We start from the raw sequence: 27,092 nt of genomic DNA on the forward strand, positions 1-27,092 counted from the left end.
CTGACCAACGCTGGTTTTAAATATTCATAGTATACTTGTACGGTATTATAAAAACAATAACAGCATTGATAGCCTATTATAAAAATGTAAAATTGTAGCAAAATCATGGTATACATTTGCATAATTTTAAAGAAAACACCGAAATTGTTATGAATTGGCACAATGCTGGCAATGCTTCTGACCGATGTTAGCCAACCACACAACTGTGTTTTGAAGCAATACCACATGAAATGAAGTTTGTGTTAGTAATTTTAAAGATTAAAACAAATAAACCTGAAATAAAATCTTTGAGACCTTTTTGAACGCATGATAAGAAATAAGTTATTGAAACTGATGGCGTATTGTTGGCAACATGTTGGACATAATTGCCAATCTTGTGCCAACACATCCAGCATATAGCCGACGTTGCAATTGTTTATTTTGTGGAAACGTGTAGGGCTAATGGAAAGTTTAAACTGTTTGGGTATCAAGCACGTCATCGCGTTCGTGTTTTGTTGCTCCAGCCTTTTTCTAGACCTCTGCTCAGTTTGGCATAAACAAACTAAAATGAAACTACTTTGTTGGCAAACTGTTGGCTACCCTTCTGACCAACGCTGGTCTTAAGTATTCATAGTATACTTGTACGGTATCAGAAAATAATAACAGCATTGATAGCCTATTATTAAAATGTAAAATTGTAGCAAAATGATGGTATACATTTGCATAATTTTGAAGAAAACACAGAAATTGTTATGAATTGGCACAACGCTGGCAATGCTTCTGACCGATGTCAGCCAATCACACAACTGTGTTTTGAAGCAATACCACATGAAAAGAGGTTTGTGTTAGTATTTTTACAGTTTAAAACAAATAAACCTGAAACAAAATCTTTAAGACCTTTTTGAACGCATAATAAGAAGTATTGAAATTGTTGGCGTAATGTTGGCAATGTTGGCAAAATGTTGGACAAAATTGCCAGCCTTGTGCCAACATACCCAGCATATAGCCAACGCTGGCCCAGCAATCAATGTTTGCTGGGCAACTTCGATTTGCCAGTCATTGGATTCAAAACACGAGCAGCAGTAACGCGGTTAAAGGCTGCTTTAACATTTCCAATCTTAACATTACGCACAGGAACTCTGGCACCAGCATCATCTTTACCGACCGAATCCAGAGAATCACGTGACGTCACATAAAAATCATGCAGAAGAAAATAGTGTTTCCTATCGTTGTTAGGCCCACACTGACGACAGTTGTTTGCATGGTTACAGTCCTTAACCATATGCTGGCGCAAACAGTTCAAGCATTTTCCAGCTTTCACAATGACATCTCTCCGACCTTTAGGTGTCAAGCGCAAAAATTCTTTACAATTAGACAAAAAATGATATTCAACTTGACCACGTGATGAACAACAAAAACATGCCGGTATGTCACTACGTCTGGCCACACCGCCGCGCGGTGCGCCAACAGCAGTCGAGTACTGCGAACTCCCTGAAATCACATTATCATGGGGTTTTACCGACGTCTGCCTAACCGGACATGAAGGCAATTTTCCTTTGCCAAACTTTTTAAATTGCTGCGACTCACCAGAATCGCCCATTAGCATAATGCTAAAATCAGTCGACTTGCGCGTTTCCTCCCGTACTACAAAATCAAACAAACTCTGAAAGGTAGGTTCCTCAGTGCTACCATACTGATCACCTAAAAAGTCAAGATAACGCTGCTTAGCGTCAAACGGGAGTCGCTTAGCCAAATCCAAAACAAAACGTCCTTCTAATTTATCACGCTGACCATAAGCTTTCGCGTAAAGCAAACACTGCGACAATTCATCTTTAAACTCTTTCAAATCACTGGAAGAGATAGAAGTCAATTTGCTACCATAGCGATACTTTCTAATTTCTGGTTCTGCGAAAAGACCTCCACGAACTCCAAAACGTTGGGACAAGCGAGCTAATGACATTTCTATCCTGTCTTCCTCTGACAAGCCAGGAGTGTCAGAAACCAAATTAGCAATCGTTTGTGCAGCTGTTCTAACACAAGCTGCTTGCAACAAAGTCAAACGAGTTCCCTTAAAGGGCGAAGCTGCCATCAAGGCCATAACACGATTTTTAAAGAAGACAAATGGCATATTATTACCATCGTAACCAATCAAGGCCGCCTTATCGAAGAACGTCCTACTATTTTGGTATTCAAAAAAGCAATCCTGCTGTTGAGAACTCGATTTAGCGGGAGAAGACAAGCTATATCCCTTAAGGGGCTGAGTGGGCTCAGTCACATGCACAGCCCGATCACGATCCTCACACACGTTAAAATCAGGAGACGCGATACGCCTCTCACAACCACCCAAATTACGTGTAGCTGGGCGATCAAAAACTAGCGGCGCTGAAAACTGTGAAGGGGGCAAAGCATTACTGCTAATGGCGGCCCCGTGACCTGTACGCTCTGGGGGAGGAGTTCGGTTGTAATTTGCAGACCTTGGCTCTACAGCCTTCGGAAGACCCTTAGCCGTGGCCCCGAGACCTCCTGAAACAGCTGGAAAACATGTGGATTGTACAGGTCCACTTACGGATTGAACAGGCGTGTGGAAAAGGTTAAGTAAATTAAACTGTGATTGATGTTCACTTCTGGAATGCCTAGAAGAGCCCTTCCTAGAGCTACGCCGGGAGCCCAACTCAGAACGATATTCAGCTAAAACTACCTCTTTACGTTGTTCGGCCCTCAACTGAGCGTCTTTGAGTGCGAACTTAGCAGCTCTCGCTTCGGCCTCAGCTCTCGCGATGGCCTCAGCTCGTATGGCCTCAGCTCTCGCGGCGGCCTCAGCAGCTCTTGCTTCGGCCTCAGCTCTCGCGGCGGCCTCAGCAGCTCTCGCTTCGGCCTCAGCTTGGATCTGGAGCTCCTCTCGTCTTAACTGTAGGTTAATTTGTGCAACTATCCGTGACGAGCTCTCAGACATCCTAGTGCTTACATTTGAGGCGCTATCCTAGGATGTATGTCAGCATCCAACCTATCTGACAACTCACTTTCTTTTTGTTCGAAGTTATTTTTTAACGAGTTAAATTCGGGATCTACCCTATCACGAAGTTCTGCCAAGATTGCAGAGTTAACAATTTTACTCAAAAGAGCATGGAAATGCCGTAATTCCTCTTCTAAAGTAGATAAGTTAGATCGAAAAATTAACAGTTCCTGCTTATCACTCAAAGAACCTAGGGCCACAGAAAGTTTCCCAATTTGAGTCAAAATATCCCGTCTAAGATGCCGGGCCTCTCGAACTGACTTAGCCTCATCGTTAATGGGTCCCTCCCCAGAATGGCCTGCCCGACCGCAAAGAACATCATCAGGCTTAAACTCAGTCGAGTCGACGGCGGTCGAGTCCCTGTCACCACCGAGTGTAGACATATTAAATGTTAGGGCTAAATTTAACAATTAAAAAATTAAGTTACACAAACACACAAATTACAGTAGTTATAAAAAACTTAACTGCAAAGACCGTAAAAATACAAAAAAGAATTTAAATGCACGATACCGTAGCTGTACGAGTATGTGAAGTCCAAACGTCCACAAAACTTGCTTGGATTCTTCCACTTGAATCTTCAAGCACAGATGGATTGCCTTTAATCTTCTTTCTTGCCAATAAATGTCAAAGTTATTTTTCTTCTGTACCAAACTGAGAAGAAATGTCTTTACTTTTCTTTACTTCTTTAGACTACCAACCAATAAGATCTTCTTTTATTATTTCTTTGCTTCTAAGTGCTTCTTGGCCTACCAACTAACTAACTTCGTCTTTTATTTTTTACTTCTAAGTGCTTCTGTGCCAAACACTAGACAGAAAAACGTCTTTTATTTTTTATGGTCACAGCGGTAAACCATAATTTCTTCGTGGGAAAATTGTAAGTTAAAGTTCCCGGATCCGTTCGTCTGCATATAATGACCGAAGAAACACACACTTGAACTTCTTTTCAAAAAGTGTATTTCTGTAAAAATTAGCCCACGGCTACCGAAAACGAGGGGGCGCAACGCGTACACCACTGAAAACTGTCACTACAGAACAGATTACTTGGATAAAAGACGGAACCTTTGTCCAGCTAGCTAGCACTAAGCCAACAGTTAAATGTGCGGCCAACTTTCAAACAATCATTTTACGAATGACCAGAATAGATAGCAATATCTCAAATTCACGTATGCAGTACTGTGACGCAATAATGAAAGACAATTATGAAGTCATTCCAACAGGTGTTTAAAGCTGATGTAATATTTCCTGTTTAAACAGGCCCAAACAAGTCCAAACAGGTTTGACACAAGTCTATGAACGATGGTGCAATTTTGGCACATTTTCTAGCAACTTCCATGACATAATATTCAGTAGACTTGAACGGTTTTTATATGACGTTTGACCAGGCGAACAACCGTCTGGAACAGTGTTTGCTCCTGGGGGGAGGGACTCTGATGGTGAGATCTTCATTTCAGTGTATGATGGGTCATTTTTGAATTTTTGTTTCCATTGCTTAAGTCTTGTTTCTTCTTTTGTTGAGGTTAGTGGCTGAACGTGTGTTAGGAAGCTTTTTCTTGATTTCAACCGGGTTTGTGCAGCAGTTTTTCCATATAGAGGATGTTTTTCATCATATGTTTGTTTTAGCCTTTCAGCTTGACTGTTAACGTCTCTTCTTATGTGTGGTGGTGCAATACCAGCAAGCAGATAAGCATTTTATCACCTACTATAGCTCCATGTGAAGAATAAAAGTTTAACAATAATGCAATACATTTACAATGGCAAATAGAATCTATTATCTAATTCTTTCTTTTTTGCTTAGATTAAACCACACGAAGTTCATGTTTATCTGCATCCCAGACAACCGCTTTATTTGATCCAGATCTATACAAGATCTGGTCAGATCTGTACCCGATCTGGTCAGATCTGTACCCGATCTGGTCAGATCTATACCCGATCTGGTGAACACCTGGGCCAGATAAAGTGGTTGTCTGGGTTCCTACGTGCATTTCAGGTATTGATTTGATTCTTTACAAATTGAAATTTATTACTTGAAGTGTGCTAACAAGCTTGACTCTGCGTTACAAACGTTAACTATAGGTAGACCTACCATACGTCCCGGTTTGGCCGAGACAGTCCTGGCTTAAACGTCTGTCCCGGTGTCCCGTCCCGGTTAGCAAAATGTCCCGGAATTTTACTTTAGTGAAATTTTCAAAATTAACTCCAACCTGATGCAAAATTATGAAATAATTCCGTCCCAAAAGGCTTAACTTTGCTTTAACTCGAGGCTTATTTTAATATCTTAATTTTTTTAGCTTATTTGGTTGAGTAAAATATCGCGCATAGCTTGAGAAATCCTTTAGTTAGGAAATAATGAGTGACGTTTACTGCGTCATTATTCTATTGACTTCAATGAAACGATGAAGCCAATGGTTTCTGAATGCATCCCCCTATAAATGTTTGATTTGTGAGTTAGTTAGTGTTATTTCTTTGTTCTCAATGTTTGTTCTTTTTTTTTTCTTATAAATGTCTGATTTGTGACTTAGTGTTGCTTAAATTAACATGTATTTTCCTTAGTTTAAATAAAGTAATAAAATTTTTTATTCAATCTAAGTAGAATACTTTATTATGCAATATTAAAGCTTATAAATATAAACATGGAATAAAAATTTGCCAAGCTCAGGCCTTCGGCCTTTCGTCCAGTTATTTCATTCAAAGTTTTGAGTTTGTCCCGGATTATGCCCAAGAAATTATGGTAAGTCCAACTATAGGCCTACCTTACAAACTCTAACTTCTGGAGACTGGAATTCATGAGAAAAATGCTACGATGTTTCTCCAACTCTCATTGCCCACAGGCTTATGCAACCAGTTGAAGCCTACTGTCGAGAGATAAAAACATCGACTGTTCGAAAGGACGTGAGTTCGATACTTACTGAGAATGCGAGATGGTGTCTAGTCAAGAATAATCACGCTACTACTAGATAAACGACACAATGCTTGGCCTTTCTATCCGTCCGCTCAATTGCAACCTTCAAACACCAGACATGAATTTGGACTCGATTTAGAATACTCATCTACAATGAGAGTTGTCTGAAATTTATTGTACTCATGACACTTTGGAAATTACTTGCTTTTTTTTCACTTACTAGGAAGTCGTCATTTAGTTTTGCGGTGATTTTTTTCCAAATGTCTGAATCATAGTTAACTCTGTAATAACCAAAAACTTCGTAATTTCCAATTATAAATTCATTTGCATCAACATCCACTTCGATTTCTGTGAAAAACACAAGCTAATCAGCACATGACAGTTTTGTGTTAACACTAGAAGCCCTGAAATATTTCCCTACCTATAAGGACGATTGCGGTCATTTTTAACCGGTTGTATGAAACGCGTTTCTTTAACGTTTTTTCTGAATTTTAGTTCAAATATTTTTTATTCGTACAAAGATATACAAAGATGTACAAGATATACAAACATTGTTCGAACATTAGAAATCTTTTTATCACGCACCGGTCATTTTTGATTGGTCAGGGCTTATAGGTAGATGTGTGCTCTGATTGCACACATCTGCTCTGATTGGTGCTCTGATTGCAAAAGTTCTAGTGAAAAATTATTACAGCTACTAAAACTTTATCAAAAGTTAGGAAAACTCAAAGAGTATGCAAATCGCAAAAACTCCAAAAAATATGAAGTGCCAAAACTCAACACCGATCAAAAATGACCGGTCAGGGCTTGTAGTGTTAAGTAGCGCGTATATGAAAAATATATAGGCCTACTGAAATACTATTTTATCGTTGCATAAACAGTATAAACACATTCTCTTCAACATTTTTTTTCAGATTTTCTGTTTGTTACCAATTCAGATAGTGGATTAGAATTTGTTTAACATGCATTAAATCCCTGGATATACTGCAAAGTAAAACTGTTTTTGATCACGTCACAAGCTTATCAGAGTAAATCGCTATTATGTTAACCTTTGTCGGATTCCATCCATACTAGAGTCTTATCAACATCGTTTTCTTTTTTATACCAAAACGGAACTGTCCATTGATAGCTGGAAAATACAACGTTGTTACTATGTTATTTATCATGATGTAGGTGGGGCTTATAAATTTTCCATCCGTAAATGCAGTACTTTTCGTTTGACTCCCTTCATGAGCGTGTCGTCAGAACAACACCAATTATGTTATGGCTTATTTATTGTCACTTAACAACCACTAAAATGTTTAGCGACTCATTTTTTAAAATTTTAGATTGTATTTATGATGTCGCCACATTAATACCCAAATTATGCTCTCTGCGCTATGCAAGCAAGAACACAATCGGCAGCGTTTCTAAAGTCTTCGGTATATGACCAGAATTGAAATCGAATTTCGATCTACCAACACTAGAACTGAAGACGATGACGACTCGGCTAGTGAGCTGGTTTTGTCGTCAGAACGCAGTCAATTTGAACGTGGAGAAGAAAATACAAAGAGAAAAAATAAAGTAAAAAAAAAAGTTCAGGGGATGTGGGGATTTGTAAAATCATAAAAACCCCAATCGATTGAAAATAGAAGACGCCATACTCGAGTAATGAAGAGTGTAATTTTAAAAGTGCCGAAGTCATAAAATGCTGGTTTAGGGAAAAACAACTTCAAAAATTCAGATTGCTTCTGAAATCAGGTTTATAAAAAAATTTTGCAAATTTTATCAACATGTTGTTTTTATGTAATCTGTATTACCTTTGTAACAAAATTTACTCCAATCCTTGCATAGTTAAGGTAAATATGACAAAATAATGATTTGGATTTAGGCACATTTTAAAGGACATTGTGACTAAATTACTTTTTTCATGAAAATTGCTATTTGCAAACAGATATTTCAGCAATGTATTTTGTTATTTTATTTACATTTAGTAAATACAAACGGTGCACATTGCATTAAAATCAGGACACGGTTGTACAAAGCAAATGTTTGTAAACAGGCATTGACTATTTTTCTGGTAGTAGTGTTGCCAGAAAAGAATTTCTGCCATAATTTGAGAAAAATGCAAAGCCGTTGAAGACAAAAACTTGTGATTGGGAAAACTTTGAAGTCCTGGGCAGAGAAAAAATCTTAAAACTAATTTTAACCTCAACCTTTTCTGTGATTCTAACCTTAATCCTAACTCTGGTAACACCTACTATACAATAAAAAAAATTGGGATCACCAGTAGTGCATATCCAATTTATCCATGTGTCTTGAGCGGAATCGAAATAAAAAAAAAGAGAATTCTACAATTCACAGTGGATTCACTTCAGGCTATAACATAGGAATTTTAGGGCATAAACAAATTCTTTTAGAAGGTATAAGTCTGGATCAAGAATTTCAATGAAAATTGTTTTGAGGGTATTGTCAAGCAGTTTTTTTCCAACTGCAATAGTTATGTAATTCAATTTGTATTCAGGATTTAGTGGATTTTTGATTCTGCTGTTTTTTTTTCTAAAAGTAATATTTATTAAAACTCTTATTTCAGAATTTGTTTCCCTCATTTAGTTCTTTCTGACTACAGACTTCTAAAAACAGTCAGACAAATACAGCTTCTACAATAGCTTCGAGCAATGAAAAAAGTTTTCATTGCAATATAAATTTTATGTTAGAATTTTTAAATCACTGTTAATAATCAATGAAACATAGGGTTTGCATGATTTTATTTATTGAATGATGATGAAATACGCTGATGGGTTAATAATGTCCATCAGCATTTTGGTAGTAGTAGACTATAACTCCGAATAGCGTTTTTACACTTGAAGCTCGTTGTCTTTTAGCCAGTTTTTGAATATATTTCCGCCTATAGGAAAACTGTTGAAACCACCCTGTAGTGGATGCAGTCTATGGACAGTCTAAAATCAAATTGATTCAAGTTTGCTTACTTGTAAGGACTTTCAGGGAGTAAAGGATCTGCTTGAGGGTCTATCAAAAATCTTTCTTGAGTGACGACAACTTTCCCAGTGTCAGTCGGATGACGTTTGATATTGAGAGTTGGATATCCCATTTGCAAAACCCAAGTATTCATTGCATTGACAAATCCTCCTGGTGGGTTTGTAACTCCAGAAGTGGCATCTACAGCCTGTGTTGTATCAAGTTTTGATATTAAAATCAGTTTATATTAGATTAATGACTTCTCGGTTAGGATGTGCATGAAGGGTTGTAGAATGTGTATGGTGGTGGCAAAACTTAGTCCTATTTAGGCAACTTCACTATGTTTTATGTAGGCTATGTGCATATTGCATAGCCCGATACAGTAACCTATATCTGTAGCGCAGCATATTACGTGTAAGCAAACATTTTCTTTACAGCCGAAATGCAATGTTCCTCCTGTTTAAAAATTCAATACAGCTTTGCAAAATTTTAGTAAGGTTATTTTCAGAACATTAATTGCTTGTAAGATTCCTTTTTTTACTAATAGATGAATCCATTCATAGTTGTCTAATGTACAATAAAGAACTTGTCTTACCGCTTCCCAAAACTCAAAGAGCTGGGTGTGCTCCACAGATCCATATTGGTGTTCTTTCAGGTAATTCTAAAACAATTGTATTAAAAATATTTTACTGCAGTTTAAAATAGTTCAAAATGCATTACCTTATACATGTTTCTCAACGATTTACTCTTTGAAGTCTGTTCGAAATCTCACTATTCAAAATAAGTTTTAAAAAAAAGTAAAGTTTTCATTCAAATACTCGACCCCTTTTTTAATACGTTTGTCTTTTATTCTTTCAGGTAATTCTAAAACAGTTGTATTAAAAATAATTTGGTAGTAGTTTAAAATACCTCAAAATTTCTCATATCAAGCGTTTCTCAAAAATTCGCTGATTGAGGTCTATTTGAAATCTCACTATTGAAAAATATAGGTTTAAGAAAAAGAAAAGCTTTCTTTTAAAATATACTTTTCTTGATAATTATGTTTGTATTCATTTCGAGTCTTCACATAAAATTTTGTGTAGTTTCCTTTCGCTTAAGAATAAAATTTGTTTTGAACAGTCTTACCCATGAGAGAAGATATTTAAGTCTTTAGGCTACTCTTCATCTTATTAACCCATATGCATATTGGATTGAAACTATGCAGCCAAACTAACAAAATTTTCCATCAATTTTATAACTAACTTCAAGACCAGTTCGAAACGCCGTTTCTCCAGTAAACTGGTTGATCATGCGGATAATGCACCCGGCTTTTTCATACGTGATGTCATCAAAGAGCGCACTTATTTCTGCTGGAGTGCTAACATTTTCTGCCACTATTGGACGAGATGTGGCTAAGCTATCAACGGTCATGGCTGTGTGGAGATCTAACACCACGTATTGATCCATCTGGTGTAAAAGAAAAATTGTTAGTGAACTTATAACGAATACTTTTCTTCAGTCTGCCAGCTATCTTATTAAAAATGATGTAGATGTTTGGCAATATCTTAAACTAAATTAGCAGTTATTTATCTATTTGCTTAATGATGATCTCAATCTCATGGAATCATTTTAGGATTTTATGTCCAAGAGCAAATGAGTCAAGTTTGTCAGTCAAATAGCCAAGATATAAATATAAAACATCAGGGCTTCGAAGTTAGATGGCTGATTTATAACAACAATGCAAAGACTTAAGAAACTTTTGTGATTTGTATACAAAAATGATTCCTTTAACACTTAACTTTTCGCCTCAACAGTTAACATATAGCCGGTCGAAAGCCAAAAAAGAATAAGATATTAATTGTCATAAATTTCTTAGAAACAAAAAACACACAAAATCCGTTATAAAAGAAATAACTTACAGTTCTCCACTCAGGTTCAACTTCATTCATGCCGAGAAATTCTATGAAACTGGCAAAACCTTCGTTCAACCACAACTCATCCCACCACACTGGAGTGATTAGATTCCCAAACCACTGAAGAATTAAAGGTTTCGTTAACGATACATGAACAGATAAACGTTATTAAATTGAGTAATCATGCAAGAAATCAATAATATATAACATGAAAAGTGTAATAGCAATGGACATTTTGTATATTGGCCTCACAATTTCACGTAAAAATAAGTAGAAATTTGTTACAAGTAATCTGACAGTAGCACGCTTGCAAGTTTGTCAAAAGTAGTAACAGGGTCCAAAAGCAGCATCAGATTCTACTGTACAGTAAAACTGGAGTGTCGATTACTTCGAATAGTTACATATCCTTCAGCATAGGTTTAATTTATAGTCTATTTCTGTATTGTATAACCTTTTTGCTTTCTTGATAGGTATAGCCCACTAATCAAGTCCACATAAAACTCTATAAAAATTATTTTCAAGTTGATTAACGGGTCAAAAACAAGTTTGATACATTTGCCTAGTAGAAATTTTGAATTGTTACCTGATGACTCAATTCATGCGCGACAACAGATGCAACTCTCTGTTTATTTGAAGCAGAGTTGATAGTTGGATTGTAGAGCAGTGCTGTCTCTCGGTACATGACTAAACCCCAGTTCTCCATGCCTCCAAGTGCAAAGTCAGGCACAGCTGCTTGATCTTTAAAAAAGCAGCAAAAAGTATGAGAAAACGCGAGCTTTTATCAAAATGTATCTGGCCATTTTTATGATAAAAGTTTTACATAGCAGATGCTGAATCCATAGTAAGTTTAATATAGATATTTCTTTTCTAAACGTGGATTTCAAAATCCCGTGCAACAACTGTGATGATTGTCTTGCTAAACTTAATTGTTTTTTTACATCTTTCATCAAACCTTTCAATTTGAATTTTAAGTTTGGCATATTTTATATACAGGCTACTGTGTAGTAAAGTATTCAGAAAAATGAAGTAGGCCTATTTGTAAGTGCAATACAAGCAATCGCGTACATTGTTCAGTTTTTTGTGTTTTCTACACAAAATAGGGCAACCGAAAAGCTACGTGATTTAATTTTATTGCAATATTTTAATCAATTTGTCTATTGACATCACAAATGTGCGCTACCAAATTATATTATACATGTTAAACCAGCCTCTTGCTGCCTGCAAGATATATTTTCAGTAATTTGCTAGACAAGCGTAAATTTTGATATGGGCCACTTGCAAAACACTTCTCAACTTCTGTTGATTCGAAACATTTTGAGTGTCTTTAATCAATCCAGCTATCAGTTTGCATGTTATCTGATTGGTTTTAGTTTATGACGCTGCTAACGAAAGACTACGTTTACTACAACACTACCTGATTTAGGAAGAGGATAGGACACTCCAAAATACTCTGTGTAATAATCTAATATTGTTGGAGTAATGTTTCTTGCGTAGTCAACGTTACCCTCAACAACTTGCTGGGGACGAGCGTAGATGCGAGTCTGCAAAACACCAATGCAAGCCAAGGTTTAAATAATTTCAAATATTTCAGGACAAAAGTGTGGTGTACTGCAAAAAGAATTTCAAAATTTCTGAACTAACCTGTACTGTAAATACAAGCATAGGCTACTTGCACATTATAATAAAAGAAAATGCAGTTGATGACGGTAGTGTAAAGACAATACGCCAACTATACATCTACATTGTAGCCTATGTTATGCTGGTTTGTATAAGTGTAAAATCTTGATGCTCGAAATCTCCTTTCGGTATGATTTATGGAGCGATATATAGGCCTGCCTACTATACAGTAAGATGTAGTTTCTAGTGGTGTGCTTGCTATCATTCACTTTAACGAATAGGCTACCACTAACACCAGGTGTTGAAAGTGGGATTTGCATTCATGATGTGCTGTAAAACCAAGTCATACAATTAGATAATAACAATTTAAAGATAGGTTTTTGCTTTCACTTGAACTGAAGGAGCAATTGAAGTTTTGGTTTCAGTGAAGTTAAAGTCTGAGATCATGAATGCAAGGAGGTATGTGCTCATTCTACGAGTGCGTTCAAATGTTGCTCGCTTCCAACCCCCAACAACTTCCTGAAAGAGAAAAAAAAATAACGCCAGGTTGACGATAACTTAGTGTAGCCTACACTGAATATTTTTTAGGTCTAAAGCAGGGGTTCCCAACCTGGGGGCCATAGTCCCCTAGTGGGCCATGAGCCTTTTGGAACACGGAGTGGCAAAACAACACCTCCCGGCTTCGTGATTTCCTACCCGACGTCGATCCCCACCCTCCGGGAATGTTCCTCGCAAGATTTGCGTGGGTCCGGCTTAACCGCCTACGAACCGGCGTCAATCGCTTTCGTTCAGACATGTGCAGATGGGGCCTGGCTCCCTCACCGGGATGCGAGTGTGGTACCACAGACCAGACAGTAGACCATGTCGTCCATGACTGCCCAATCCATCAACCACCACATGGAACGCTTAAACTGAAGGCTCTGGATGATGAGACTGTCGAGTGGCTGATGACTAGGGCCATTTTTATATGACCTTAAAAAATCAATAATATGACTTTATTTTTTGGAAAATATGACTTTATATGACTTTATGTGAAAATCATTTATTTTTACATGCGAACAACGTCACTCACGGAACTAAAGAGTAAAACATACGCAACATAACAGTAATACACATCCATTTTTATTTTAAACCACTGTTGTAGTACAGTTTCATGTAGTATGGAATGTTAGAGTCTTTGAAGTTACGATTTGGACGTAAAAATGACTTTAGTAAGGTAAATGAGCGCTCCACAGACGCTGAGGTGGGTTGACACTTCTGCAGTTTTGCATAAAGCGCTGGTGAAATGTCTTGTCTTTGTAGCTCCATAATTTGTTTCACATCGTTTTTGTCCAATCGCTTCTTAATGTAATTTTTGAGCTCAAGCGGATCTTTTCCGAAATCAAGGGCATTTAGATCAGCATTGGCCTCTTTGATGGTGTACGTACAACTTTCCATTTTGAGTATTAAGTTGACCTCAATGTGTGACCTCATAAAATATAGGTCTGTGACTATAAGTGTTATGTAGGCTAATCCTACAGTTTGCCTTCGTTCAATCAGAAATTGCCTTACTTTCTTAGTGCTTAATTGCTTCACCGCTTAAATTGGTATTTTTTATTTAAAGTATACAACGGTATGACTTTATATCTCAAAAATATGACTATGTAACTTAAAAAGCTGATTTATGACCTAACCAGGAAAATATGACTTTATATGACTTCATAACTTTCTTAATATACCTCATAGGGATGCGGTTTTTGCATTAAAATTGATTTCACGACTTACTGATGCATAGAAAAAAATATGACTTTAATGACTTTAAATGGCCCTACTGATGACTCATGCCTAAACATATAGTCCGGAAGAAAGTTCATACGACGATGAAGAAGAAGGGGGCCATGAAAAAATTTGAAAAATAGTATTTTTTTAATTTATCATCTCTAAGTCCACTCCAACACTATATAACAAAAGAAATAAATTAAAATCTAATATACATACTAGTACATTTTGCCCAAATCTTCATGAAATGGTCTTTGCCGGTTATTGTATAAACAAGTTTTTCAATTAAAATGACGTTTCTTAACTTTTTCAAAAGGTTGAAAAAATATGGGGTCCATTGATTTTTCAAAATTTCCAAAAGGGGCCACGGTGTAAAAAAGGTTGGAAACCTCTGGCCTAAAGCTTTTCTAAATCAATATTTCACAACAAAGCCTGATTATGTGTCTTAAAGTTGTTGTCAAGATGTAATTGCGTGCGATGTTGGACATCATAAGCACAGGTGAAGTGGCATTTCGAAAAAGTACAACGACTCTCGAAATTAGTAGGCCTGCCAAAAGTAATTTTTCACATGCCAAACACCAACACAATCATTCTATTTACGCCACTTGTGGTAACACACAGTAGAAGTGATCATGACATACAAACTGACATATGACATACAAAATTACAGATGGAATACAACAGACAGACTAACACAGCGACAAACTATACAACGTCTCGTCAGTTACTACTACTTTTAGCATGCCGTGAAAAGTCTTGCAAAGACACAGCGACGTGATTTTGAGCGGTGTCGAACCGACTTCCTTTCGAGCATCGTGCAGTTTCAGCCGACCACATCAAGAATTGGGAACAATTAAAAATTAAGCTTTACAAATGAAGTGTGATATTTTCAAACGTTACAAGGAAAGAGTTACTGCTAGAAAAATGTAAGGCATACCAACACTGTTCAACTGTTCAGTGTTCAGCATCAGCAAAACTGCCTATTCTTAAATACACTATAAAAAACACAAAGCAAGCTTCTATATTTGGTAGATAAATAATTGGCTGGAATGCTGAAGAGTAATCTGAATAAAAAGTTATAGAGTTTAAAATGCAGAAACTAAGTTTATGTTTAGCAAACGTTTTAAAAACAGTATTGCGTTCATCATAAGTGTTACCAATCGAAGATGATGAGATTTCAGTTATTTCTGCAAGACTTTTGTAAAGGTTACATTGGCTACTGTATCAGCACCATGCACTTAGTTTGTGAAACGGTTTAACTCAGTATTCAAAATTTTTTAAACTAGAAGTTGTCATAAGCTGATTTTCTAACCGTAGTCTTGACTGGCATGTTCGAAAGAGCAAAGTAAGGCTCCTTGTACCACAAGAAGATGTCAAAAGTCGCTTTCATCGCCGGCTCATCAAAACATGGAAACGCTTTCCTGGCATCTGTAGATTGCATTTGCGAGATGGCTATCCATCTAACAATTATGAAAAAAATTCACAAAATATTTTTTAAAGTAGGCTATGAATTTTGGAGAATGATTTAAATGTACTATATGTTCTTTTCATGGAGTAGCAAGCTTTAGTACTTTGATGATAAGTTTCGTAGCTAAAAAGTTAGCCTACATAAAGAGCTAAAAACCTTTTGCAATCTTGGCCTCAAAAAAGCATTACTATACAATTTGGGGTAAGTTACAATTTGAGGTAAGTTACAATTTGGGGTAAGTTTTGATGTAATGGAGATGTTCATATAACTTTGAAACTTTTTTTTAGCATATTTAATAAAAAAAAGTTAGATTATGCGATTTTTCTTCTCCTGAATTAGTTTTGAACAAAGTACGTTAGGTGGCGGTAAAGAATGTAATATTTGCTCACTACAGATCAATTTGTAACTAAAAAGTGTCAGAATGATGGCATCAGTTTTTTACTAATAAACAGATAAGTCTTTCATAACTGCAGACGGTTATAGGCAAATTGTTCGTAAGCAATTGTTCGTAAAGCAATTGTTCGTAAGCAATTGTTCGTAAAACAATTGTTCGTAAACTGTTTTTCGTAAAATGAAATCCGTAAAAAAATTCTTCGTAAAGCATTTCTTCGTATACATCAAATTTTAACTGCATGCACAAAAAAATGCTTTAGGAAGAATTGTTTTACGAAGAACTAATTTTACGAACAATTGTGTATTGTGTAATTGTGTTTAATAGTGGGAATATCAATAATTTGAATTAGCAAACAAATCAGCCGACGCTTACATTTTATCACCAGCAGCATTCGTATATTCACTTCTGTACAATCCTGTCAGGTCGTTTGCCAATTCTCCATAAAACGCTGTGGTTAGTGTATAGTTTTGATTGACAGCGAGAGCAGTATTTAGCTCAACAATCAAGAACTGATTGGTTTCATAAAGCCAATAACGCTTGACAGGTAAATGAGTTCCCTGTAAGCAATTTCAATATTAGACGTTGTATATTAGACGTTGTTAAAATACATGAATATTTTTTTAGTATTTTAATAGGCAGATGATTAATTATATCAATAGCTGATATCATTGAAGTGTCCACGTGAAAAAAACCAAACATTACTTTTCGTGATTTTGTTAGGCTTTGTAACTATGGGACAGCTTATCTTCGAATGTTTGAGATTAGACTATGCAAATGTTCTCCGAAAAACAATAAAATTTCATTATCGTCATGTGATTCTTGATTCTAGATGAGTGCATGGGAAGGTTGCAAATATCTATTTTCGATCTGCGCTTGTAAAGTTAAGTTTTGCAAGTTTAATCGTTGTGGACACCTGCTGGGTTGTTTATTTACTACAGACATGATTGGCGTTAATCAAAATTGCTGATCGAGATACTGTAAGTCGTCAACATCGTCATGCTCACTTCCGATCCTAGTTTCTCTACGTTTTCTTTCTTTTTTATGAGTTTCTTTTAAAAGCGGTTGTCATCTCTGTCGAAATGTTTTTGATTGAAAATACTTGCAGCATGTTTTGTGTTTATTGTTCGCTTTAATTTAGGATTGTTTTGAAAGCTAACATGACCTCTTGTATAGGCAATGAGCCAACGACATACCTTTTTCTCTGCTAAAATTTTAATGCTTGGAGAATTATGCAATTGAACTTTTATGATGAGCAGTCAAGTTTAATTTCTTTAATGATAAAATTCGGCGAAAGGCGAAAACATAATAACTTTGTAGAAACTAATTTCTACTGTCCGCCCCGTCAGCTCAGTGGTTACGCGAACTCCAGATAGCTGATTCGGATCTCGGGGTGTGCGCTTTACCAACTACTTAGTTTATCATTTTGCTGATATAAAAATTTCAAGCACATTCCACAAACGACGGTAACAAACTTACTTCAGAAGTTTGGACTGTAACTTCAGTGTAGTTTAGCTTGTTGCTATGAATTACAATAGCATCGGTGCTTTTCGTTACATTAAAGTCAACACTACTAGTTCCGTTAAACCAATATAAACCGGATCCATTCGGAGTAAGATCTGGTTGGAGATCAACAACGTAGTGATGTGGAATTAAGAAGCCAGAAAGACGAATGTCGGTCCATTGCCCATCTGGGACAGAGTTTCCAGAAGTTGTGGTAGACATCAAGGGGTTAGTGGTGGCTTCGGTAACAACATCATTGGGAACGGTAGATTTCCCAATCAAACCAGCCATCAGTCCCACAGCAACTGAAAAGTTTCAAAAAAGGCTTATAACTTGGAAACGGAAATCAAGTACCCTATTTTATTGAGATTTTTTGTTTGACTTCACTTTTCATTATTTTTGAACTTAGAGAATTTGTTTTACCTTTACGACTTAGGTTTTTTTTTGAAGTTACTGTTCAGATTTTTTGTAAAAAGGTTGAGTAAAAGGTAATTTATACAATTTGAAAAAAGTTACTGTTGCACTTTTTGCACTGTCGGCAGATTTATCAAAATCTCAATTGTGTATTAAATTCTCATCGACGCGACAACAACGGATATTTGGAAATTACTTTCGTTTCAGCATGGAATAAGTGACATATTTCTAGATATCGTACTGTGATGATTATGACGCATCATTTGACCAGAATTTCGAACTGCAGCACTTTCCTTAAAACCTTATAACATCACGAAAATAAGTAATAAAAATTGTTCTTTTTAAAAACAAAATTTTGATCAACAAAGTTTAAATTTTTTACTATACAAAACTCTGTGTTTCCTGTGATCTGTGCAAAAACTGAGTCTGACCAAGCAAAACTAATTTTGGCACACATGTGGTAACAAAGTTCTGAAAAAGCTTTAACGTAATGATCTGATCGCAATCACAACAATGAAAATCATGAGCTTCCGCTTGGACAATGCAATATCCCATTCTTCACACATTAACCAAAGCTGAAAAGTAAACAGAATGCGGCAGGGACTTCGTCGTGCTGCGGAAGGCTTTTAACTTTAACTTTAAAAATTGCTAACTTTTTGAAGCATTATTCACGACAAGTTGACTGTTTCAAATTAAACTTTAAATTGTTTTGTGGTTCAGAAATATGCGTCAGAAAAACGGCAGAATCTTTTGAATAATTATTTTAAATAAAAATTTTCTCACAACTATCTTAATCTTCATGAGTCATTTTATTGATGCACAAAAGTTTTGTAGCATAAAGGACATAAAAAAATAGAAAAATTTTCTTCATCTTGAAAAGGCTAGTAGAATACCGATAGTGGTCCAAACAATAAGCATCAACAGGCGAATCATAACGAAATTCGTCACTAAACATTATCAATTCGGAACGAAAGCAAAATCAAAAACAGTTAGTCTGATTTCAAATATTTTTGTACGAAACAGCCCTATAGGAATTACACATTATACAAATGCAACACAGTTTCAATGACTAAAATGAAGTAGGCTACAAGATAATGTGTCAACTTACCTATCAGAACAATGGTCACTATTACATAAATCGCTATGGCAGTTTTGCTGAGCTCAACTTTTCCGTTTGACATGGTAAGGTTTTTTTCTTGCCAAAAGTCTTAAGAATGTAGCAATAAACAACCTAAGAAGTGAAAAGTGCAAGGGTTATTAAACACAATGAACATAGATCGGTTTTTCTACCCTCAAAGAAATCATCACTGTGGAAAACCTTCAAAGGTTTTTTGTTTTAATTTGTGAAAGATGCTGCTCTTAATCTGTTATCACTGCTTCAAATTACACATTGCTATAAACGTAACTCAATTTTCAGCGTTCTTGCGTTGGCCTGGCTTATGACTGGATCAAGCCCCATGGATTGACTGTTCAGTGTTCAGTATTTAGCAGTGACGCAGTTGCGACATTAATCGATAGCTTATCACAAACATTTTTGTGCCATTCACCAATATTACACAAAACCTGGTGCCGCAGTTCCCTACCCGTCTCATTGATAGCCGAAATAACAATGGGACTTTGTACCTTCAGCCTTCCACCAATGTAACAAACTGTTGACCATATAACTCTCGAGTGCCCTATCTGCAAAGCACTAAATGGGATGAATGGTATAAACAGCATAAAACAAATTAATAATGATCTCGTTTTCCACCACCCACCCTTAAAGTTGAACATCCGAAAATCATACTAGAAATTATAAGAAAGAAAAAAATTGCGTGGTACTGCCTAGATAAATAATTGTAAACGCTTATCGACTGCACAAGTTACAAAACTGCTACATCCACCAGAAATACGTTTGGAATTTTTTATGTTTTATCGAACAATTATTATTTTTCAGCGAGGTGGTTTAATGTTTGACGAATAATTCGAATTGTCCAAACAAAGATTGTATGCAAAGCCGCGTTGCTGGTAGTAGATGACATTAAATCAATAAAATGATTTGTTTGTCGATCAATTTGTTCCAAGTATGCAGTAGGTTAAGTCAAGATAGCTGCATCTTATTACGCTCATTACCAATGCAGTGCATCTCGAAACTCCAATTAGCTGCCGTTTAGTCGTAACTACTTTAGCCATGGTATGCCTGCGGAGTGCCGAGTTAACGTTTTTTCAGTAATGAATAAATCTAAATAGCCACTTATTGACTTAAAATGTTTTGCTTCTTGATTTTCGATTTAAACGAGGATTCAAAAACAATCACAAAAGCGATTTTGTTTCACAGCTTTCCAAACTTTAAGTGACATGTAAAAACGGCCAAATGCAAATACAACAAATTATTGCTAAATTGGTTTTGTTATTTTTATTCCTCATCCATTCTTTATATGACCGTGCTTCACATACTGTTCAGCAATGTTCTTTTAGCTGTAACAAAATCAAAAATGTGTAATTAGTTTAGAAAAAGCAGATCATGAAAAGTGATGACGTCAAGAAGGTGACGGAACGATTTTGACGAGAACAAGATTACTAGGAGTTGAGAAAGAAAAGCAAAATATAATATTTCGTTATAGGTTATGCTTCTCTCTGTCTAAAATTCAATGATAATTTTGGGAATTGTTCTAGGACTAGGTAAAATAAAAGTTTAATCGTCCTACTCCTACCGCTATTGTTTGTCTCAAATCTCTAACTGCTTCGTGATAAGTGACAACAAGGTAACAGGCAGTTTTCTCAATTTATTGTGGAACTTCAGACAACACACTAGTTCAACAAAACAGCCGAAAACACCCTTTTCATCAGTTTTCTATAATGCAGCTGGGTCTGCATCATTTCTAAGAGGGGATTTGAAAAGTGTGAGTTTCCTTACAGACATTTTAAAAATGCACAGAGCTGGTAGCGAAGAAAATTTTCTAGCCACCAATTCATTTTCTCATGTTTTGGTTCAATATCTGGAAAAAATTTCAATTAACGTAAAAAGGTAATGTTTTATTGACCAGATTCATTTTAAAAATTGTTTAAAATCTAGTTTTGTGAGCTATCCTGGCTGTTTCGCATCCTTTCTGATTATTTAAAAATGCAAATTTTCATTTGCCTCTTTTTAATGTCAAAAGCGAAATTAAAAATCTTTCAAACATATTTTTGTAATCAACAAAAACTTAAAAAATACGTAGACCTATATCAGGAAAGATTTATTTGAAAAATGACAATTGTAACACCTACAATTGTAAAATGTCTTTAAAAAAAGGCCTAGACCTGTAAGTTGTTCTAAGTCAAAAGATTTGATTTTCTTACCCTGATAGCCCAGTCGAACAAGAGACTGATTTATGTTTCTTTTATGAAATCTTTTAATTTTTATTGATAGCCCACAATTTGGTATATGCAGTTAGATTAAGCAACTCTAATTTACTCTTGAGATGTGCGCTGAAGCAACGCATTTTAACTTCAGCTTTTCATTTAGCGACACTTAGTGGATAAATTAATTCACTTACAACAACACATAAGAAAACTTCACTCTGCCAATCTCGGTAATCTGGCTGGCGTTAATGATTTAACTTAAAAGTGTTACCTAGTTTAAAAGTATGCAAAATTGCAAGGAATAAGCTATCACAAAGTCTTTTTAGTTCAAGGATAAAGATTTGAACTTCTATAATCACTCCATCCATCGGAGTAAGTATCTGGAACTTGTGTTTCTCGGCAGTCGAGTGTAGCAGAAACTCAGCGATAGACACGTATTTCGCCCATGCTTAGCGGACAAAATAAGTCTTCTGTTTTCATTCGTTGCGTACAAAGATCTGGGTCATTCATACAAAAAAAAGTGGGTTCTTTCAATTTAGTAAGTAATGGAGACTTCAGTTTATCAACTTCGATGACTAGGTTTGCATCAGTGATTCAAATCCTCTTTAATGTAAGTGTAATATTTATGCATGTACAACTTTATTAGCACGAAGCCATCGCACAGCAACTCATTCAGTCTCAATAAAATAGACCTTTTCGACAGGAAACCAATGAAGTGGAACGTGGAAAACACCCTACTTCACATGTTCAATTCAAAGTGGTTGAACAATCACTCAAGTCGGTCAAATATAATCGGTCTTTTTAGCCATACATTTTGTACTAAAAATATTTTGAAGATGGAGTAAGCTATTACAATTATTTAGTTACCCTGTCTATTATTAGAAAAAGTTTGGATTTATTCCAGGGACGTATTACCTAACTACCGCCAACACAATGCATCGGAGCCCATGAAAGAGCAAGCCAGATGGCCTTTCAAGCAGGCAATGTTGTAGCCAAACATTTTAAGCTGGGATATCACAGACAAAACTGTTCTGTAGCCTATTAGAGGTCAAATCAGTGAATGTGTCTTTGGATGTTGGGCGTCTGCATAAAGACTGCGGAGCGCCAGCGCTAAGAATTTTGAAACTCCTGATGACTATGCTTGAAAAAACAATGACAAATCCTTTCAAAAGAATCTATATTATTTCCACTACAATATCAATCTTGAGTTGATGTATTTTTTTAGATAGGAGATATTGCGCTGCATACATCAACAATCCAATTAGTTTGTTCAAACTGACATGGTTGTTGGAAATGTAGAGCAGGGATCGGCAAATAGGCCTACTTGTTGGCGCGACCAGTGGCGGCTGGTGCTGTTTGTAAGCAGTGGGGCTGCAAACGACTTCGCGGGGGGTCTGTGGAGAGACCCCCACTCTGCAAAATAAAAACTAACTTTAAAAAGTCTGTAAAGTTATTTGGTTAGGTGGGGCTGTTTTCCATGCAGCCCAAACGGATTCAAAAATTGCTGTAAAATACCAAAAGAGGTGGAGCTTCAAAGAAAATTGTTAGCCAATCAGAGCGCTTGCAATCCAGAATCTCGGGCTGCAAAGAAGTTTGCCCAAAATCGGTGTTGCCAAACGAAACTTTTAATACTTTAATTTTCGATCCGCAACTCTTAAGTGAAAAAAGTTGCAAACGTACAAACACAAATGTACAAACACAGAGAAAAACGTATTCTTCCTCTTCTCTTTTTTTCATGTGGGGCTGCAGCCCTGCAGCCTCATGGCACGAGCCGCCACTGGACGCGACCCAAAAAACAATCGTTCGAAATCTTCGCGACCCAAACGTTTCAGAAGCGTATAATTTTGCGCAAATCCTTTGGAATTTAATATCAATTCCAATACGGTCGTCCCGCTTATTAAGCCCACATCGGGACCGGACGATGTTGGGCTTATTAAGCGGGAGACAATTTTCTACCACTTCTATACCTTCAATAATTCCGGAATGGACCAAATTTGGCTTAATATGTGGGTGGACCTTTTAACCGTGCTCTTCGTCGTCGTGTAAGCCTTTGGGGGCGAGAATCTATTTTTTTACCACCCGAGACTCACGATGTTCCCGGATTACAATGGAAGGCTACTAGAGAGAAGCCAGTCTTTGGTTTCATCATCCATGACACGCAGACCTTCCACTCCCTTAGGTGGCTTGAAGATGGTACAGTCATTGATGATGTGGTCTGCGGTCTGTTCCTCGGTACTTGACTTCCATTCAGAATTCCATTTATGGTCCGCCCAAGTAGCCGCAGAGATGCCTTGTTCATAAGCTTCGTTGATCAGAAGTTGAGCTGCTGGCGCAAATAGGTGTCTTGATATTAGTTGACATGGCTGCTCGATTGGGGAAGCAAAGATCTTGTGGTGGAGAAGATGGTTAGGCTCCAGTGACCGTCGGCCGAAAGACAAAGTCGCTTCTTCACGATGAAGCTCAGCAGGTTGCATGCCAGCAGAATGGGAAAATTGTCCTATGGTGTGGGACGCAGGCGTCTGGTCACTTTGCGCAGGGCGCTGTTTAGTGTTTATGGCAGTGTCGGTGTTGTGGCAGTGAGCACTGCAGCACCAAAAAGGTGCACAGTACTCTGCTAAAGAGTAGACAAGGGGTAAGGCTGCTATACGCAGTGTCAGCTCCCGCCCCCCCCCCCCCCCCCCCCCCCCCCCCCCCCCCCGTTAGTGGAGCCTGCCAGGCGCTTGAGTAGCGAAGCGCAGGATGTCAGTTTCTTGTGCAGTGACACTAAATGGTGGTGGTATGTAAGCGACCTGTCTGGTGTCACCACAAGATATTTTGGTTCGGGACAGAAGAACAGAGGTTTTCCATTGTTCTGAACATGAAGCTCACGATCAGCTTCCCGATTGTGGAGGTAGAAAGCTACTGCCACAGTTTTAGTTTCGCTGAGTTTCAGCAACCAGCTCTGGAGATAAGCTGAGTGAGTTGTCATGTCCTCGCTCAAAGTGTCTTCTAGGCTTTCTAACCGTAGGCTTAACAAGCAGGGAATACTGTACTACAATCGAAAGTATAAATTTTCTTGTAAAAAATTGTACGAAACTTAGCACATCAAAGCTTATGCGATTGTATTTATTTTTGCCATGCAAGTTACTGTATATTTATAGTAGCCTAAGTTTAAACCGTTTTGCGACCCACTGTGGGTGGATTTGGGTCGCGATCCACTATTTGCGGATCCCTGCTGTAGAGTATGAGAAGCGGTTATGTTGACAAGGTGTTTATGACGTACTTTGCTTCATATTAATATCGGACCCAAATTGTTCAATTTTAACCTTAAAATTATTGACAAAATTCTATGGAAATTCAGTTTTATTTGATACATTTGGGCAAATACGAAGTGTGAGTCTTGATCAATAACCATCATTGAGCCTCAAAGTGCACAAAAAACGGCCACAACAAGGTATGGTAACAGACTAACAATAATATGCACAAAGAATGAGGGCCTCATAATGAATGTTTTGCAAAATTCATGGAATATGGTAGGTACCTCAACAACTGTGATAAGTAGCCTCTCTTTAAGCGCTAAAACTTATAGACAATTACCAGATGACTTTATTAGTATTCACAGTTTATACACTTCAGTATATCATTTAGCCTGTTTTTCTTATTAAAGTAACTCATACGAAATATAACAGTCAGTTCCTTGTTTTTCAACGTTGATTTTGCATTTTTCCGAAGATTCCACTAACCGCTAAACAAGTCATCAAGCATTCACAAGCAATTTGATGTTTGCCAATGAATCTGCCAAAATGATTGTTTTCTTAGGTCTGCTTCGTTGCACAGAGCTGTCGAAAAAGTATATATAATGACAAATTGCTGGTCAGGTGACCACAAGTTTAATAGGTCACGTGGTCAAAAGCATGGAAAGCATTTAACGCAATAAGATAAAAAGAACAATGCTGCAAAGAAAGGTTACATAAAGCATCTTTCCTATAAAAAAAAATGCAAATCATAGTAGTAGTAAAGAAATGATGATAATAAATGATGATAAACAATACAACGGGAAGAAACAATAGAAACCTAGTAGATTTGTGGCGTTTACAGCGGGCCAACTAAGGCCGTTATGCATTTTATAATGCACGCGCCTGTTCTAGCACAATGTTTTATTTATTCTTAGCCAGCAGACAAACATAAATAATAACAATCTAACTTGCAGCTTTTTTAAACTAACGATGGTAGCTACTAGCCTATAGCACTTTTTCGCAGACTTCAGAAAAAACAGGCGAGAAAAAGTTCTTTACAGGTGAGAACAAGTTAGAATTATTAGTGCATCGTAATTGTGATATCAACTAACATTTTTTTTTTTTCATGAATGGCAACAACCAGAGACCGCAACTCACAGGGCATCCGGGCCCAGGGCAGTAAAAAGATAAACCTTTGGCCCGGTGTCCAACGAGAGAAACTCATCCTCCTGATCCTGAGCAAGTGCACTTCTCAATGCAGGCAGTTCGACCTGTCAACGTGGAAGGCCTTACCAAAACCAAACGCAATATTTTGAAAAGCCTAGCAATTAACATTATCCGGATGAGCACAGTAATGCAGTTTCACAAAAAAAAAATGTAAATAGATTTTGTAACTACAGTCGTGGACGTCGCTATGATAGCATTTGGACTGGAAGCCAAACGCTGCTCTGCAAGATAAGGCCTGAAAAGGATCGCCATATTGGCAGTTTTAACGCTAAATTTAATAAATGTGGCGTTTATTAATAGATTCCCAGGTTAAAGTATGGCATGGTCGCAACACTTTATGCTATGGCAATAATCATGCTGTTGAAAAACATCAGTTCAAAATGCAATTTTATGAAAAGCATCATCAGACTTTTGAAAACGTTGCCTTTTCAAACTTAATGTTTTTTATAATAAGCTACTGCACATTGATAAAACAGAGTTTTTTAAGCAATTTGGAACGCTAAAAAAATAAAAAACTTCAACAATTTGTAAAAATGTCAAACTTAAAAAAGCCTGCTACAGTCATTAAACGCCAAATTTCTCAACTTTGCATTAAAACTGCCCAAATGGCAATCCTTTTCATGCCCCGTCTTGCACGGCAGCGTTTGGCTTTCAGTCGAGATGCTATTATGGCAACGTCCAAGCTGCAGTAAAATTGTCATGCCTTCAGCCAGCAAGAAAAAGAAGTGGACAAAGAAAGGCGTTGCTGCTTCTGGAGAGGATGAAAGTAACAATGTTGTTCAGAAGCAATGGCGTTTTCCCAGTTTGTCACCAAACTGTTGCAATTTGTGAGGTGTAGATAACTCTTTTAACCAGCTATTAGAGGCTGACTGTCCAAAAGAGGTGGAGCAGCTGAGGGCAGCGTAAGATACCCAACAGCTGGGCTTTGAACAAGCCCGCGAAATAAATGCAAGCGTCACTAAAGCAAGCTATGATGGTGAATGCTAAACATAGTAACCTAAACAATTTCCAGATGAGTTTGTAAAACAATGTGCCATAAAAATGGAGTAGAATTAACGATAGACTGTATAATATAATATTAATTTGCATTTATCAATGTGTAAAATAAAATTATTAGGTGCTGCTGGCCCTCGAGCACTTTCGCGTTATCAAATTTGTCCTCCTGTAAAAAAAACTTTCAACCTTCTTGTGGTAGAGGCTTTGGGTAATCATAAGAAGATGATTGCTTCTGCTTTTCCAACGCAAAAAGAATTATTTACAATACCAAATTGCAATTGTGCATCCGAAATAGATAAGTTGCCATGTGACCGAATACGCCTGTCGCCTAGCTAGTACACGACAGAAGAAACGCGGCTTTTTTGGTATAATTCCCAACCTCTGCCAATCATTGAAAATAGCAATCAAGCAAATCCCTTGGGAGTAGGCTATTGAAAA

At 36.9% G+C, this 27,092-nt stretch overlaps 1 protein-coding gene across 1 annotated transcript in view; it reads right to left on the minus strand.

Annotated features, from left to right (window-relative positions):
• The window catches only part of LOC145787576 (aminopeptidase N-like), a 34,553-nt gene extending 15,433 nt beyond the window's left edge, over positions 1-19,120 (minus strand). The window contains exons 1-13 of the mRNA XM_082599347.1: positions 19,001-19,120; positions 17,455-17,783; positions 16,351-16,535; positions 15,429-15,576; positions 12,749-12,877; positions 12,156-12,282; positions 11,325-11,479; positions 10,748-10,861; positions 10,092-10,295; positions 9,445-9,510; positions 8,861-9,057; positions 6,941-7,020; positions 6,112-6,239 (exon numbers count right to left, since the gene is read on the minus strand). Coding sequence (XP_082455473.1) covers positions 6,112-6,239; positions 6,941-7,020; positions 8,861-9,057; positions 9,445-9,510; positions 10,092-10,295; positions 10,748-10,861; positions 11,325-11,479; positions 12,156-12,282; positions 12,749-12,877; positions 15,429-15,576; positions 16,351-16,535; positions 17,455-17,783; positions 19,001-19,073 — 1,935 coding nt within the window. The 5' untranslated portion in view covers positions 19,074-19,120. The remainder of the gene's footprint in view (positions 1-6,111; positions 6,240-6,940; positions 7,021-8,860; positions 9,058-9,444; positions 9,511-10,091; positions 10,296-10,747; positions 10,862-11,324; positions 11,480-12,155; positions 12,283-12,748; positions 12,878-15,428; positions 15,577-16,350; positions 16,536-17,454; positions 17,784-19,000) is intronic.
• Between the last annotated feature and the right edge of the window lie 7,972 nt (positions 19,121-27,092).

The sequence above is a fragment of the Aplidium turbinatum genome, chromosome 2 (assembly GCF_918807975.1).
Source record: "Aplidium turbinatum chromosome 2, kaAplTurb1.1, whole genome shotgun sequence".
NCBI classification, from domain to species: domain Eukaryota; kingdom Metazoa; phylum Chordata; class Ascidiacea; order Aplousobranchia; family Polyclinidae; genus Aplidium; species Aplidium turbinatum.